Source organism: Chinchilla lanigera, unplaced genomic scaffold (genome assembly GCF_000276665.1).
Source record: "Chinchilla lanigera isolate Chin_1 unplaced genomic scaffold, ChiLan1.0 scaffold00145, whole genome shotgun sequence".
NCBI lineage: Eukaryota > Metazoa > Chordata > Mammalia > Rodentia > Chinchillidae > Chinchilla > Chinchilla lanigera.
In genome coordinates this window covers 723,014-738,040 of record NW_004955546.1, presented here as the reverse complement: position 1 = coordinate 738,040, position 15,027 = coordinate 723,014, and the positions used below count along the sequence as shown (strand labels likewise).

At 38.9% G+C, this 15,027-nt stretch overlaps 1 protein-coding gene across 6 annotated transcripts in view; it reads left to right on the top strand.

Annotated features, from left to right (window-relative positions):
* LOC106147348 (zinc finger protein 709-like) overlaps positions 1-15,027 on the top strand; it is a 78,186-nt gene that overhangs the window by 45,526 nt on the left and 17,633 nt on the right. For 3 of the 6 annotated variants that reach the window (XM_013508395.1, XM_013508400.1, XM_013508399.1), the window contains exon 1: positions 2,016-2,153. The exons of the other annotated variants lie outside the window; for them this stretch is intronic. In XM_013508395.1, the coding sequence (XP_013363849.1) occupies positions 2,070-2,153 (84 nt within the window). In that variant the 5' untranslated portion in view covers positions 2,016-2,069. Of the gene's footprint in view, positions 1-2,015; positions 2,154-15,027 lie in introns of those variants that run through there. 6 annotated transcript variants of the gene reach the window in all.

The window sequence follows — 15,027 nt, the reverse complement described above, 5'->3', positions numbered from 1 at the left end:
CGACCTTGCACTTGCCAGGCAGGCGCTTTGCCGCTGAGCTAAATCCCCAGCCCCCTGACCTTTTCATCTGAATGAACCTCACTTTTTTTTTTTTTTTTTTACTGTTGTTTATGTGAGGCTGACCAGATGACTACTCCATGATGTGAGAAGATATAAGGTCCTTTTTGGATTTTAAGTGTTCAAAGAACCAAACCTCCACTTTGTGGGTGTGGTGGATTAAGTATTTGTCAACCTGGAACCCCCAGTTGATGTGAGTTTGTTTTAAGCATGAGTTCATGTTTGCATTGTGGTAGTTTTGCCTGCGTGGAGGAGAATGGCGCCTGGAGGAAAGAAGTGGTTTTGGTATGCAAAGAATTGCTGGAGTCAGACTAAAATGTGTACACATAAGAAACTGTGAAGAGCAGTCATACAAAAATTCATTTCTATAATTAGTTGGAGAATGAATTGATGCATTTGGAAGTATATTTATGACATATACATAAGTGAATTGTATTAGGAATTAATTTCCTGGGGGCTGGAGATTTAGCGCAGCGGTACAGCGCCTGCCTGGCAAGCGCAAAGTCATGAGTTTGATTCCCGGTACCGGAAAAAAAAAAAAAAAAAACCCGAAGGAATTGATTTCTTTCTTTCTTTTTTTGTCTTTTTGAGACAGGGTCAAGCTGTGCAGTTCAGGCTGACCTTAACCTCACTTTATAGCCCAAGCTGGCCTCTAACTCGCAGCGATCCTCCTGCCTCAGCCTCCCCAGTGCTGGGATTACAGGCGTGCACCACCATGCCCGGCCCGAAGGAATTGATTTCTTTATTCAGTTAGTTGCAGGTACAAAATAGCTGACATACAGAATTTAAGAAAATACATTTATTTTGTCTCATTGTTTCAGAGGCTGCAGTTTGTGTTTGTTTCCAATGCAGAAATATTTTGGCAAATACATGTGAAGAAAAAAAACATAACTTATGTGATCAAGGAGCCAGAGTGCAAGGAAGGAAACTGAGAGGAATGATCCCGGCACCAGAGTTGGTTCATCAGGTCAAACTCACATGACTCCACCAGACACACCTAGAAGTGTACTTTATTAATATCCTACACATCCCTAAAGCCAGACAAGTTGTTAACAAGTATATCACATGGCTCCAGGCAATGGAGTCTCCTTCTAGAAATATTAAAGTCCTGAAAAGGCAGAGTTTCAATCTAAGAGGAGGGAACTATAGGGCACGGGGAGCTTAAAATTTGAAGTTCTTAGGTGCCCCTGCCTCATCACAAGGAGATGGCTGAGTGGATGAGGAACGTGGCTCCATTCAGCAAGCACTGTGACCCTCATGCTTGGCAATAGGCTTACTTTCAGAATTCACGTTTTTGTTACTCTGTATGAGTGGCAACCTTCCCTGGGAGAGGCGAAACGTTTTCATTGTTCCCTCTTTACTCTCTTGCAGATAATTGCTATCATTTAACTCTAATTATTTCATTTTCACAATAATTGTGCTCCTTCTGTGGGCATATATTCATTTTCTTGGGTAAAAATGAATAGTTGGAGAGAGACAATTGTGAAAATCTTGACAATGAAGCTTGCTGCCTCATTCCAAATCTTTGACCTGTCAAACAGCTTACCCTCTCTTTATTCTATTGTGCCCTGGCCTGGCCTATACTCAGGATGTTTTCTGAAATCTTGGGATTGATTCTTCCCTAGAATGTTGATCCTGTAGCTTTCTGAACACATTTGTGACCCATTTTCGGGAAGAGTCTACTGCGTCTTTTGAGAAAACAGAAGCAGCGCTGAAAGGAAGGGGTGAAGCTGTTCAATGTAAGTATCCCTCAGGCGATGTGAGGTCAGCACTATACAAGACAGTTCGGTCCAGAAGTCTCTGCAGCACGGTCTTTCTTTTGGGATCCGCTCTTGCAGATAGGGGCTTGTTTCTGTGTTTACTTTCACTCCGAGGGAGGGCAATTGAGTAGGAGCCAATCAGTGATGAAAGGGCGAGCTATAAGAACTGCCCAATCAGGTGGGCCAAGATAGGCGGTCTCTTCCGGTGTCATGGCGTAAATTGCGTGTTGTGAGCACAATACTGACAGCAGAATGCTTGCTAGACCGTGTTTTGTGGCTCCTATTGACTGTGACCTCCATGGGAAAGAACCTGGGAGACCCTCAAGCCAGGCAATGGTGATGTTGTGGGATTGGAGCCCTGAAATTGGGAGGAACCCGGGTGGGAACAATTATAAGTGGTCAAAAGCAGCTATGGGGGTTTGAGCCTCTGTGTTTACCGTCAGACTCTGAGGTCCTCCTGGACTGACAGTGAGTCATCCTCTGTCTCACTTGCCCCTTGCTGGGGCAAGGCTAGTTCTGTGTCCAAAGATCCCTGTCTCCTCCCTGACACCGCTAGTCCGCAATGCCATCTGGTAAACCTCCTGCTGCTGTCCGACTTCCACCAATCAGTGCAGAGGAAGGGATCTGGGGAGACCCGGACTCAGATGTGTTTTGGAGCAGGGTGCAACTGTAGTGATCTAGGTCACTGCTCTCTTTCCTGCCTGCAGCAGATCTGGGGGATCAGAAACTTATAAATGTCATAGTTTTTGTACTACACCTCTCCTCAAACTTCTTTTTTATTTGTAGTGATCTCCTATATTTCCAGTATGTCTCATATTTCCAAACTCATGATAGGTGCTGACGTAGGTCCTTAGATTTTACAGAAGTGTGGTGATGTGCCTCAGTGGTGCAGTACTTGCCAAACACCCAGTGAACTCCAGTGTTCCGTACAGAGCAATGCAAAAGAAATTTCTAATTTTAATTATTTAGGTGACCCCTCTACTCACAATTAGACTGTTTAAGTCACAATTTCCATACAGTTTAGAATTCTGAGAGAAATGAAGCAGATGTTAAGGTTTTTGCAAGGGCAGGGAAAAGTGTACCTGCTAAGGACAACTTCCAGAATGGCCTGCCTGTTAAACCTATGCTGAGAAATGCCTGAATTTGGGGGCTGGGGATTTAGCTCAGCGGCACAGCACCCGCCTGGCAAGCGCAAAGTCGTGAGTTCGATTCCCGGTACCAGAAAAAACCAAAAACAAACAAATAAACAGAAATGCCTGAATTTGGGCATTTGCATGGACATATACATGTGATATGGGTATGAGTGGAAAGGAACAGGGCTGTCATCTCTGAATTAATGGCTATAGAGCTTGGCTTGATCATAGACATTGTTTAAATACTGAAATGCTCTCTGAGATTGACTTCAAAAGAAGACTTGTATAAAGGAGAAGCCCCAAATTACAGGTGTGCAGGGATATCAGTGGTTAGGCTTGAAGGGTTTTCTGCTTAGAGTAGATGAAAGCAGAGTAGAAAGTATGTGGAAAAGAATGGCATGGTGAAGGGTGCCTGTAGTAGGACTTGCAATGTGGAAGATCTTCTCAGAAAGTCAGATTGTTCTTAGGGTAAGCATGAAAGAAGAATTGTGTGCTTGCTTCATCTGTGAGTTGACCAAAAGTTACAGGCATGGCAGAAGGAAGAGAACTTAATAATAGATAAATATGCCTTCTGTTATCACTGACCAGTTCATGTAATCATTTTTTGTGGGGAGAGAGTCTCACTGTGTAGTTGAGTCTAGACTTGAAGTAGCTTATCTAGCCCTGGCTGTCCTCGAATTCACAGTGATCCTCCTGTCTCAGCCTCCCACATGCTGGGTTTAAAGGAGTGCAACAGCACACTGGCCATGTAATCATTTTTGAGGTAAAGTTGGAAATTAGAAAACTGTGTGGCCCTGGTGTAGGTTAAAAAAATTTATGGACACCATCATCGAAGAATGAAAGGGGTTTCCCCAGGGCATGGATGATTTCAAGGTATGCTTGACGTTTTTTTTTGTTGTAGTGAAACTGTACTCTGGAAATTTGCTCTGAATATGTGCTCCCTAATTTTTAATTTTTTTAGAATTTTGAGATCATATCTTATTTCCTCAAGGTTGTGTGATCTTTTGATAGTTTTTGTACCTCATTGATTGTTGGGATGACATGGATATGCTATTATGCCAGTTTAAGATTAGTGTTTTTTATTGATGAAAATTTGCCAAGATTTCAGTGCTTGGGTAAAGGAAAACTCAGTGAGACATTGTTATTCTCCACTTTACTCTAAGGCATTTGGGAGCCTGAGACAGGAAGTGTTTCAGCACCCAGCATGAACAGTTGAGCAAGATCCTCTTTCAATATGAGATATAAATTCTGTGATTTATCTCCACTGAACAGTGACTCATTTAGCTTGCTTTAGGTCTTGTGATAAATCTCCAGTATTGAATAATAAAAGCAGAATTATTCAGTGGAAAGCTTATTTTGAGATTTTTATTTTATTCCTTTTGCACATCAGTGACACATGATAAAATACTTGGTCATGATGGTGGACAGCAGTAATGAATCACTCCTCTGACAGCTACAGGACACCAATAGTGAACAAGCAGTGATTTGCAGTGCACTGTATTCAATAAAGTGCATGAGGTATTTAGTACTGTTATCATAATTTTGTATTGTGTTATATACATGTCCCAACATCAATCAAGCAAGGGCGATGGGCATATTTTAAGAACCCAAAGCTTAGTAATAATGTTTCCTGGATCAGACCTGTTCTATATGTATTCAACACATTTTCTTTCAACTTCATTTGGGATGATCATATTTTTTCTTTCTAACTCAGTATATCTACTTTAACTCTTGAATGAATCCTCTGTAAAACATAATAATTATCAAATTGTTTCCCACCCCTTTTTTTTTTGTTTTGTTTTGTTTTCCAGTACCGGGAACCGAACTCACGACCTTGTGCTTGCCAGGCAGGCGCTGTGCTGCTGAGCTAAATCCCCAGCCCCCTGTTTCCCTTTTTAAGAGCTGTATTAATCAAGTCCCCCAGAGCAACTGAATCAAGAGAGCAATATAAGTAATATTTGGAAAAGGGAGCACTACTCTCGATTCTGACTTTTGTTTCTTTGCTTTGATTTGGTTTAGTTTTTATTATTAATAGTATTAGTATTGAGATGTGCCCCAATCTAATTATACTGTCTCACTTGCATCACCATTATGAGCAGGTAGGAGTGAGACTTTCATTGATCAGACACAGGCCGAGCAGTCATCAAGCTTGTGCCAGGCTGACGGGAAAGCGCTTCCATTCCTAGCTCTAATTATGCTGCTTTTGGAAACTTTTCTAACTGTTTTAATGTTGAGTGAACATCTACCTTTCTATCCCAGTTTGCCCACTCATGTAATCCCACTTCCATTTCTACGACATTAAACAGCTGAAGGCATGTCTGTCCACTACTGTTACTTTGAAGACTTCTTATATCTCCATGGAAAAAGAGATGACAGAGGGCCTTTGGCACATGTTCCAGAAGTTCCAACTGACTGCAGTCTCTGAATCCCCTAAGTTCTCTTTGGTTGAGGACAGCCTTCTATGTTGGTATCCTGAAGATGCTCATGGGAATGGCTTATGACACAGCTGTCGTAAAGCACAGAGCACCAGTTTAAATCACCTTTCAGTCTGTGTGTACCTCCCTGTGGGCATCACAATACAGTGTGAAGCAGTGGACCCTGTTCTGGTTTTCACCCTGGTGACATCTGAAATGTAGTACAGGTGGTAAGGACAAAGAGAGCATGTGCTCTACCACTGAGCTACACCCCAACCTCATGAACATACACATTTAGTTCTTAAATACTATGTTAGAGAATTCCTTCTGTATTTTAATTAATTCACCCAATATTATTTTCCAGCTTTATTTGTACTGCTGCATATAGCTGTAGTTCCTGTTAGGGTCTACATTGTTTGTGTGCATAACATTTTATTTGCCTTTCCACAGTCCTAGGAGAGAAAACTTGTCTAATTCTGTCACTGATATTAATGTACCAAGGACCATTCTTTTACTTGCTGTCCCAGAAGCAGATTTAAAACAATCCCGTGGATGCTCAGGAGCTTCTTTGCTAGTGCACAGAGTGTGTGTCATTTAAAATCTTCTCATACACCATCCACACTACAGCCACCACTGTTGGGCTAGAGTTTCTGTTTCTTAGAACCATCAACACTGAATTTTTTTCTAAGTTGACAAGTTTCAGGGATTCATAGTGAAATGTATTTGCTTCTTTTTATTTTTTCTGTCTTTTATGCTTCCATTCTTTTCTGTTTCCTTTGTAAGTCCTGTAAATTATCTATGTATATCATGTTCTCAAATGATAACGTTCTGAAGACCTTTCTTTTTGCTGTTGTTTTTGTAGGTTTTTATCACTTGTAGAGAATCAACATACCTTCTTGTTATTTCTCCCACTGCATTTTGGGAGAATTTTCTTGTGATTTCTCCCACTGCATTTTGGGAGAATTTTCTTGGCTGAATAGAAATCCTTACTGTTACCTTCTGTATCTTCTCAAAGTCACCTTAAGATTTGTTGCTTTACAATTTTATTTCCACAGATTTCCTCATTCTTAGTTCAGCAAGTCATTTTCTTATACTTTCTTCCATATATTAGGTTCATGTTTTATATTTTTTGTTAAATCTATGGAGAGTATACCTTTGTTTTTTTTGTTGTTGTTGTTGTTTTTGTTTTTTTTCTGGTCCCGGGATTCAAACTCACGACCTCGCACTTGCCAGGCAGGCGCTATGCCGCTGAGCTAAATCCCCAGGCCCCGAGAGTATACCTTTGAAAGTTTAATAGAAAAATAAGTTTCACACTGCATATAAAGTGAGCAACTTAGCACCATAAAGCACTGATGAACCACATCTTACTCATGATCTGTACTGCCAGCCTTATCAAATCTCATTTTGTGTAACAGAAGTGTATTTCTTACTGTTTCTTTTAATTTTAATGTGTATACATGTTTGTATTATGAGGCTTAACTGACTTTTTTAAAAACTTTTTTTTTTTTTTTTGGTACTGGGAATCGAACTTGGGACCTTGCACCTGCCAGGCAGGTGCTTGTTCCTCTAAGCTATATCCCTAGCTCCTTAAAAACCTTTTTGATAAAAGTTTTTTTTTTATCCTTTTTAAAAATCTTTTTTGCTATGCAGTTCAGGTAGGCCTTGAACGCACTTTGTAGCCCAGGCTAGTCTCAAACTCACAAGGATCCTCCTACTTCAGCCTCCCAAGTGCTGGGATTACTGGCATGTGCCACCATAAGGAGGAAAACATGGACATAAAGCTTTTCTCTTTTTTGAGACAATGTCTCACTGTGCAGTTCAGGCTGGCCTTGAGCCACTTTGTAGCCCAGGCTGGCCTCAAACTCACAATGATCCTACAGGTGTGCGCCACCATGCCTGGCAAATGACTTTAACTGCATAGTATTTTTCTAAATAATTTAAGAGAACAGCTCTAATTTTTTGTTTGGGATTTCAAAAATATAAGTGTTCCTTTTTTTTTTTAGAAGAGATTCTCACTGACATTTTTCAAATTTATATTGTTTTACTAGTATAATAGATATAGTTGTATTAAACATATAACTTAATTAATCCATAGGAGATTGTATCATTTAATCCGTGTCTGTACCTTTTCTTCCCAATATTCATATTGTGTTCTGCAATTTTATTTGTATGGATTATCTTTTGGGGAAACTTTCAGGCTTTAAAGTTTGTTTGCATATAATTTGTAGTAATTTTTAAAGTTGGTTATAACAATGTATGTGAGATTATTTTCTGATATCAATAATGTCCTTACATTACAGTGACATGGGAGGAGGCATTTTCTTCAACAGAACTACATTAGGGCATGGAGTGAGTGAGGAAGCAGTTTGGGGTATCTAGATGAGTACATTCAAAGCAGAGTTTAGAAGCGTTTGCAAAAATTATAAAGAAGCTCAAACTTCTAATTAAATATTTTTTGAAAAATGTACATTGTTCCCTACAATGTTCATTATATTTACATAATATGGGGACATTCTTGCGACTTTGAATCTATTTATAAGTTTCCTTTTTTTATATTTTCCTTGATTATCAGTTAAGGCTTTGTGTTTTGGTTAGGGTTAAGCATGGAGAGTCATGCCTGGAATCCCAGCACTTGGGACTCAGATGTAGGAGGGTAAGTACAAGTTTGAGGCTGGCCTGGGTACTTAGTTAGTTCAAGGCCGGCCTGAACTACATAAAAAAATGAAAAACATATTTTGCATCAAACGCACATGAATGAATAGTGTAATTCAGCCTTAAACTGCATGTTTGGTGTGACTGCAGTCCAGGATTCCATCCCTCCAGTGAGAAAACAAATTGGAATTGTAAAGTAAACCCTTCCCTAACATTTGTAGTACTTTTGGGTTAGAATCTACATAGTGTTTATACTTTGTAATTGAAGAAAACTTTCTTGTGTCCTAACAGAATTTTTTGTAAATGTCTACTTTTTGGAGAAAGATTTATTTCTTTTTTTATACACAGTGAAAGTATATCTGATATCTACAGTCTGAGTATTTTTAAGTGCATTAGAATTAACACTTTCTAACTGTATTTCTGATGAATGGTAAGTTTGCCACTAATACCATCTACATATGTATATTGATTGAGGTAGGTCAAGTGTTTGTCTACGTGAAAATGTACTGTTTATTCCTTCAATTTCATGAAAATTTTATAAGACATTTGCAAGTTGATGCTAGTTTCATATCATTAAAATCTCTTTGCTAAATTGCCATTCTGACCTTTAAATTGTGATCCCCTTTCTTTATTCACCAAGAAACTTACTTTGCAAGTGTATAGCATTATTCCTATTATTCTGTCATTTTTTCATTCAATAGAAAATAAGATTTCTGGATTGAATGCTAATATATAAGATCAAAGTAAATCAAAACATTGAAGTAATCAATGAAAAGTTGAATACTCTCAGAGACTACATTTTCTTTTTTTTCTTTTTTTCTTTTTTTTTGGTTTTTCTCCGGTATTGGGAACCGAACTCACGACCTTGCGCTTGCCAGGCAGGTGCTTTGCCACTGAGCTAAATCCCCAGCCCCGAGACTACATTTTCTTAAATACTGGAATCAGATATGCATTTCTTAGAACATGCCCACTATGAAAAGTTTTATACCCTGATCACCCGTTGCCTGTTCACAGTGTTACAAATGCATGCCCTTTCCTGCAGTCTGTGTTAAGAAAACCAAGCTAGTTATCCAACTCTCACTTAAGAACTTAATATAGTGGTCTCATTTGTAGCTTTCACTACAGTGAATTTCAAGACTATTATAATTCAATAGATGAGAAAAAAGTGTAATGCTTAGCAAGTTGTTCAATAGTATAGAGCTTTTAAGTTGCTATTTGATCTGTATCACAATTAAATTTCACCATTTTGTTTTCATTCTGGTTTGGATCTCCGCAGATACACCAGCCATGCTTGTTGAGAAATATTGGACCTTGTCTCAGGTTATTCTCTTTGGCTTCTTGTCTTTCCCATGGCTGCTCCAGCCAGCTCCCTTCTTGCTGTACTTGCTAATGAACCTATTCACACTGCAGAGGAATCTGCTCACCTGGATACTGTGTGGAGTAGATGCAGTCTGCACACATCCATTTACAGGAATCTGCTTGTTCCATCTCTAATATTATGTTCTGTGTGATCGTCAGTGGTGGTCAACCTGTTGTGCCTCCATTTCTGTATCACTTGTATGTCGTGGGCTCCTCCGATGTTCTTGTTCTTTCTCTGTTCTACACTGAATTCTTGCTCAGTGTTATGGGCTATGCCCAGTGTTTGTCTGTTTGCCTGATTGTGATATACTATGCATTTTAGCCTCTGTGACAGTGCCCTCCTTGTGGCTTCATCCTGGGATGTGTTCAATTATAAGAAAAATGTTGACAACAGTATGTTTCTATGTTGCCTTGTGTGAGGCTAATGCTATCCAAGATTTTCTCTGGCACAGTTTTCATCAGGAGGGGGCCCTGTACAGAGCAGAAATCCTACTCATCATGCTTGAGATGTCATCAGTTGCTTAGTCCTCATTGTGTTCACCTATGTCTTCATTTTGTCTGTCTTCTTTAGGGTCTCCTGTGCTGAGGGATGGCAGGCTGCCTTCCCTATAGATATAATTTACCTCACTGTGTTTGGCAAGCTGTCTTACCTTTCCTTTGCCAGTTATTTCCAGCCCAAATTCTAAAGTATCTCAAAGGAGACTGTGCAGAGTCTGATACAGAATGTCAACAATCCTGCCTTTCTCCATTCATTCATTATTATTAGTTGTACTATAAATATTCCTTCAAATTCTTTGTCCACTTATCATTAAGTAGAGATTGCCAGCATTACAGAAATGTAACTTACTGTTTGATTCATTTACTTAAAAATATACATAGTCAACAACCTAGTCCATTTAGAAGCTTTTATTTTTTCCTAAAGAAACCCACTCTTATTATTATATTTTCCCAAGATATATGAATGACTAATGTACTGTGTCCTCTGTACATTTTCATGTTCTGGCAATTTTGTATATGTGGACAATTCAACATTGTCTTTGTCTGTCTTTTCTGCATGGTATTTACATGATATTGCAGCATTTATCCAAAAATTCTATTTATGAGTGGATATTATTATGGAAAGCTCAAGTTTTTGGTTTTTCATCAATTTGTGGAGATTTCACTTTTTTTATGTGTTAGCTTTAATGAAGACTAAATTCGTATGTTATTGTAAAATGCATTCTGATCTGTTAAATATACCAACCTCGTATTTCATATCAGCAAAGAATGGAACCGAGGGTGCAAAAGGTAAATGAGAAAAAAGTTAATGACTGAAAAGCTCCTGAGAGCAGAGGGGAGCATGAAAGTGGGTTAGAACTGAAGCTCATGAGGTTTTTCATACAGTAAAATTTCATTGTCTAATAGTATTTTTTTCTTTTTTTTTTATTGGTTCTGAGAATTGAACTCAGGACCTTGTGCTTGCCAGGCAGGTGCTGTGCAACTGAGCTCTATCCCAAGCCCTGTTCAGTAGTATTTTATACAGTAAAATAATTTTACAGATTACCTCCAGTCAAGCTAAAATTAACCTATTGGGTTACAAATACAGTTGCATAGCTAATATTGATCTAATATTAAAAGGCATGTAACAAGGGTTCATCTACAGAAATCACTAACTTTAGTTTTTGTGTAACTGTTACTATGAAAAACAAAGGCATTCCTGGAACGAGGAGGAGTAAGCGTCAGGATGTTCTGGCCATCCGTGTACTTTTTGTTCCATTATTTGGGCTTACCTGACCAGATGATACCAGTTACAATGCAACTTTGAACTGTTGTTCTTGGTGAGGCTTGTGGGACTAGCTATTGTACTTCTGCCTTGTGGCCTGGTTTCTGTCAGCTCAGGCCTCTCAGCTACAGATCTAATTCACCTCATCTCAGAAGTAACTCTGTCTTTGACCTGGTCCTTTTCTAACTACCTATCTATAATTATAGAACTTAAATATCTGCAATATAAGTATTCATGTACAAATTTCTGTGCAGACTTATGTCTTCATAACTCTTCTGTATATAACAAAGGTAGTGACTAATGAGCAATGTGGAAGCAGTGAATGGTTTTACAAATATTGTTCCATTCAGAATTTCTGACGAAATTTAATTTCCAGTGGTGTAGACATAGGTGAACACTCAGTAGTATATACTGATAGGTGAAAATATTATCTGAGGAAATATGGGCAGTTGGGTTACTTAGATGTTAGATGTGTTTTTTGGGTAAAGTCCCTGTTGTTGAATACTGGAATTGAAGGAGAGAGAGTAAGAGGATGGAACATACCTACTCTCTTAGACTCTCCATGAGATACCCAGTATGATAACCTCAGGTATAAGATTTTTAGTATTTATTATAGAATAGACTGCATGGGTCAATTCAGGTGTGGGGTTAAAGAAATTGGTTTTAAAAATGAGCATGTCTCTCATCAGGCACAGTGCAGCTTGGGAGTATATTCCACTGGCATTGTTAGGGAGTATCCAATGCTCAGGAAAAAATGGATAATTCACATTTAATTCATATTTTTCTACAACTCTTGCTATTTAAAAATGAGTTTTAGGCATTTTTGCTTTTTCATAATAAAAATTGCTCTTCTGCTGTAAATGCACATTCAGCAACTCCTGACTATGACAAGCTGGAGAAAGTGGGAAAGCAGGTGTCTTATGTGCAGATTGGCGGTTTGTTTGTGTGTGTCTGTGTGTGTGTGTGTGTGTGTGTGTGTGTGAGAGAGAGAGAGAGAGACTCATTTGTAGGACACAAACTATGTAGGAAAATCCCAGCCTATATATGGTTGGCATCAGCCAATAAGCTTGTACCCAAGATTGAATAAAAAGGGGGGAAAGGAAGACTCTCTTTTCTGTGGAGGAACTCTGGAATCTGCCATTGCCTTTGGATGCTGGTCTCCGGCTCCTTGAGGCTTCCAGATCCAACTATGCCACATTCAGTGCAAATTCTTGAGTAGGAAAAGAACATGGGATTAATGGGCAGTGAATCAGAGGTAATCTGTAGGGTCATGTCCTCTTGCCTTACTCAGACACATCCAGACATGTGATCTACTAATATCTTAGGCATCTTTCAGGCCAATAATTTTGACAGTAAGTCTAACCATCACATGACTCCAGGTGCAAACTGTACTGTGGTGAAATTAATATGTTAAAAGACAAGCTCAATTTCTGAGATGGGAACAGCATATTATGAAGAATTCACTCTTATGTCTTAGCTATTTCTGCCCTTCACAGAGAACTGATTGAGGGTGAATGTGTATCGCAAATATTATTCTGAGTTTTCTGTTAAGATTAGTTGACAGAGTTCTGGATATCTTTGTGACTTTGGAATAAATATGTTTCTTGTCTGAGACATTGGAAATATTTTAATTTCTTTCATCTTGATTCCTTTACATAACGCTGCCATCATTTTATACCAGGTTCTTAATTTACTAAATATTTCTATTCCCTGTTTGGCTTGGTTTTATTGAGTTCACTGAAAATGTCTGGAGAAGTTTTGAGAAAGTCTGCGCCATGAAGCCAAGTGCCTCCTTCACTTTTCTGTCCACTGACAGCTTTAGGCCTTTCCTTCTATTACATTGTGTTCTGCCCTTGCCAGGACCCAGATTCTTCCTTGGGTTTAGTGATTCTCTCCCTGTGACATTTACTGTGGAAGTGCAGTGGCACAGTTGTGACCTTATTTTCAAAGACAAAAGAAAAGAAAGAGCCCCTGAGTCCAGTGCATAGATAGCAGTCATATCTGGGTCCCTGAAATGATAATAGATCCTACATTCATTTTCGTACTTATATTTGATCATTACTGTTTAACTGAGCTTTGCACTTGAATCATGTGTCTTTAAAATATTTATGATTTAATCTCTACTTCTTAGGAGTATTTTAAGTGTGTTTTTATTATTTGTGTCAAATTTAATTTTAAGAGGTATGAGAGCCTGCTTTGCACAGTTTCCTTACTTGAGCACATTATGTTTTTTCTTTTTTGATTTTTTAATTATATTTACAGTACATCATGATTACATTCATTGTAGGGAGCTGATACATGTCCATCACATATTTCAATCCCCCCCCAAGTTTCATTTCACTGTTATTGCTCTGAACATGGTCTATTTGAGTGAATATTTCTTGTGATTTTGAGAAGATTTTCTACTATGTAGTTATTAGATGAAGTATTATTTAACATCCAGTCAATACCTAGGCAGCATGATGTTAATTTTAACTGTTCCATTACAGACTTTTCCTCCTTCTTCAGCTATCAATTACTGATGGAGTTGATTTGATATCTTCAGACAGAGTTGTGAATCATTTCTCTTCATAGTCATGCTTTCCTCATGTAATTTGATGTTCTGTTGAGTAGAGTATTGTAGACAGATTGCAAGAGAACAGATTTAATACTGGACACATAATTTATCGGATTATTTCATAATATCCCACCAAAGTGTCAAATGCAGAGAAGAGCAAGAGATCTGTCCACATGCTAGAGACCCAAATAATCCAGTTAAGGGTCTGGATCCCATGACAGTGTCCTGAACAAGTCCCACTGAAGACCTAGAGCTCATGGCCACATCCTCCATGAGTCCAGCTGGAGGCCTAGAGCCCATAACAATGTGTCATGCAAGTCTGTGTCAAAGATCTTCACTGGGAAGGCCCACTGGTCAGTGGTGGACGCTAGAAAGTCTGCACTATGAGGGTGAAGGATCTGTGCCACCAGGCTGAGGGATCTGCACCAGAGCCAGAATAGAAGTTCAAGATAAAGACGACAGATCACCTGAAGAGAATAGCAGGTATCCTCAGCAACAGCAATGACCCAAGATCCTCTGATGATGAAAACAGCTGAGTTCATGTGAGGAAAACCAGCATGACAAGCTTCTCCAGCAACAGCATGCCATCTTCTCCAGTTCTCTTTTTATGTTGTTGGCAACAATCCCCAGGTGGGCCTTCCGCATCCAGAAACATGCTGATTCAGTTCAGCTGGTTGTTCCAGTTGACCATTAGTTAATTTACTATAAACATGTATCCAAGGGACTATTGTTTTTAAGAGAACTGCCTTTTATATCACCATCCAATCGCTGGAATTATTTTGAACAACTGTAACATGTCAAATTAATATAACTTCTGCACATTTTGTTGAATCATTGATAGACCAGTATGTCTTTTTGCATAGGTTTCTATGTAATCCTCCGTCATCAGTGTCAACATAATGACTCCTGTCCAGGTGGCACAGTATTGTGACCATAACCCAGATGTATAGACATTGATCAGCTCTGGTGTCTGTGCTTTCTTTCTCTGACAGTCTAACTGTCCTCCTGATGGGCAATATAGAGTTAGGCACTGCTTGCTGGGTGTCTGTGGGTCTTTTGTTTGCAGCTGTGCTGCTTTGCTTATCGCTGCCCAGTGTGTGAATGTTATTTCATCTTTTCATGTATGAATGCAGACACATATGAATTAATTTGTACTTTCTTAACGGTGATTTAGTGGTTAAATATTTTACAATAAATTTTATTTTCAAAATTGTTGGTGAGACTTAACACTAATAATGTAAATATCCTAGGAAAATTCAGAAAATTTCTTCACTGGGCCATGGCCAATGGGTGAGAGCATGTAGGTGATTGGTACCCTACCTGACTCAACCCT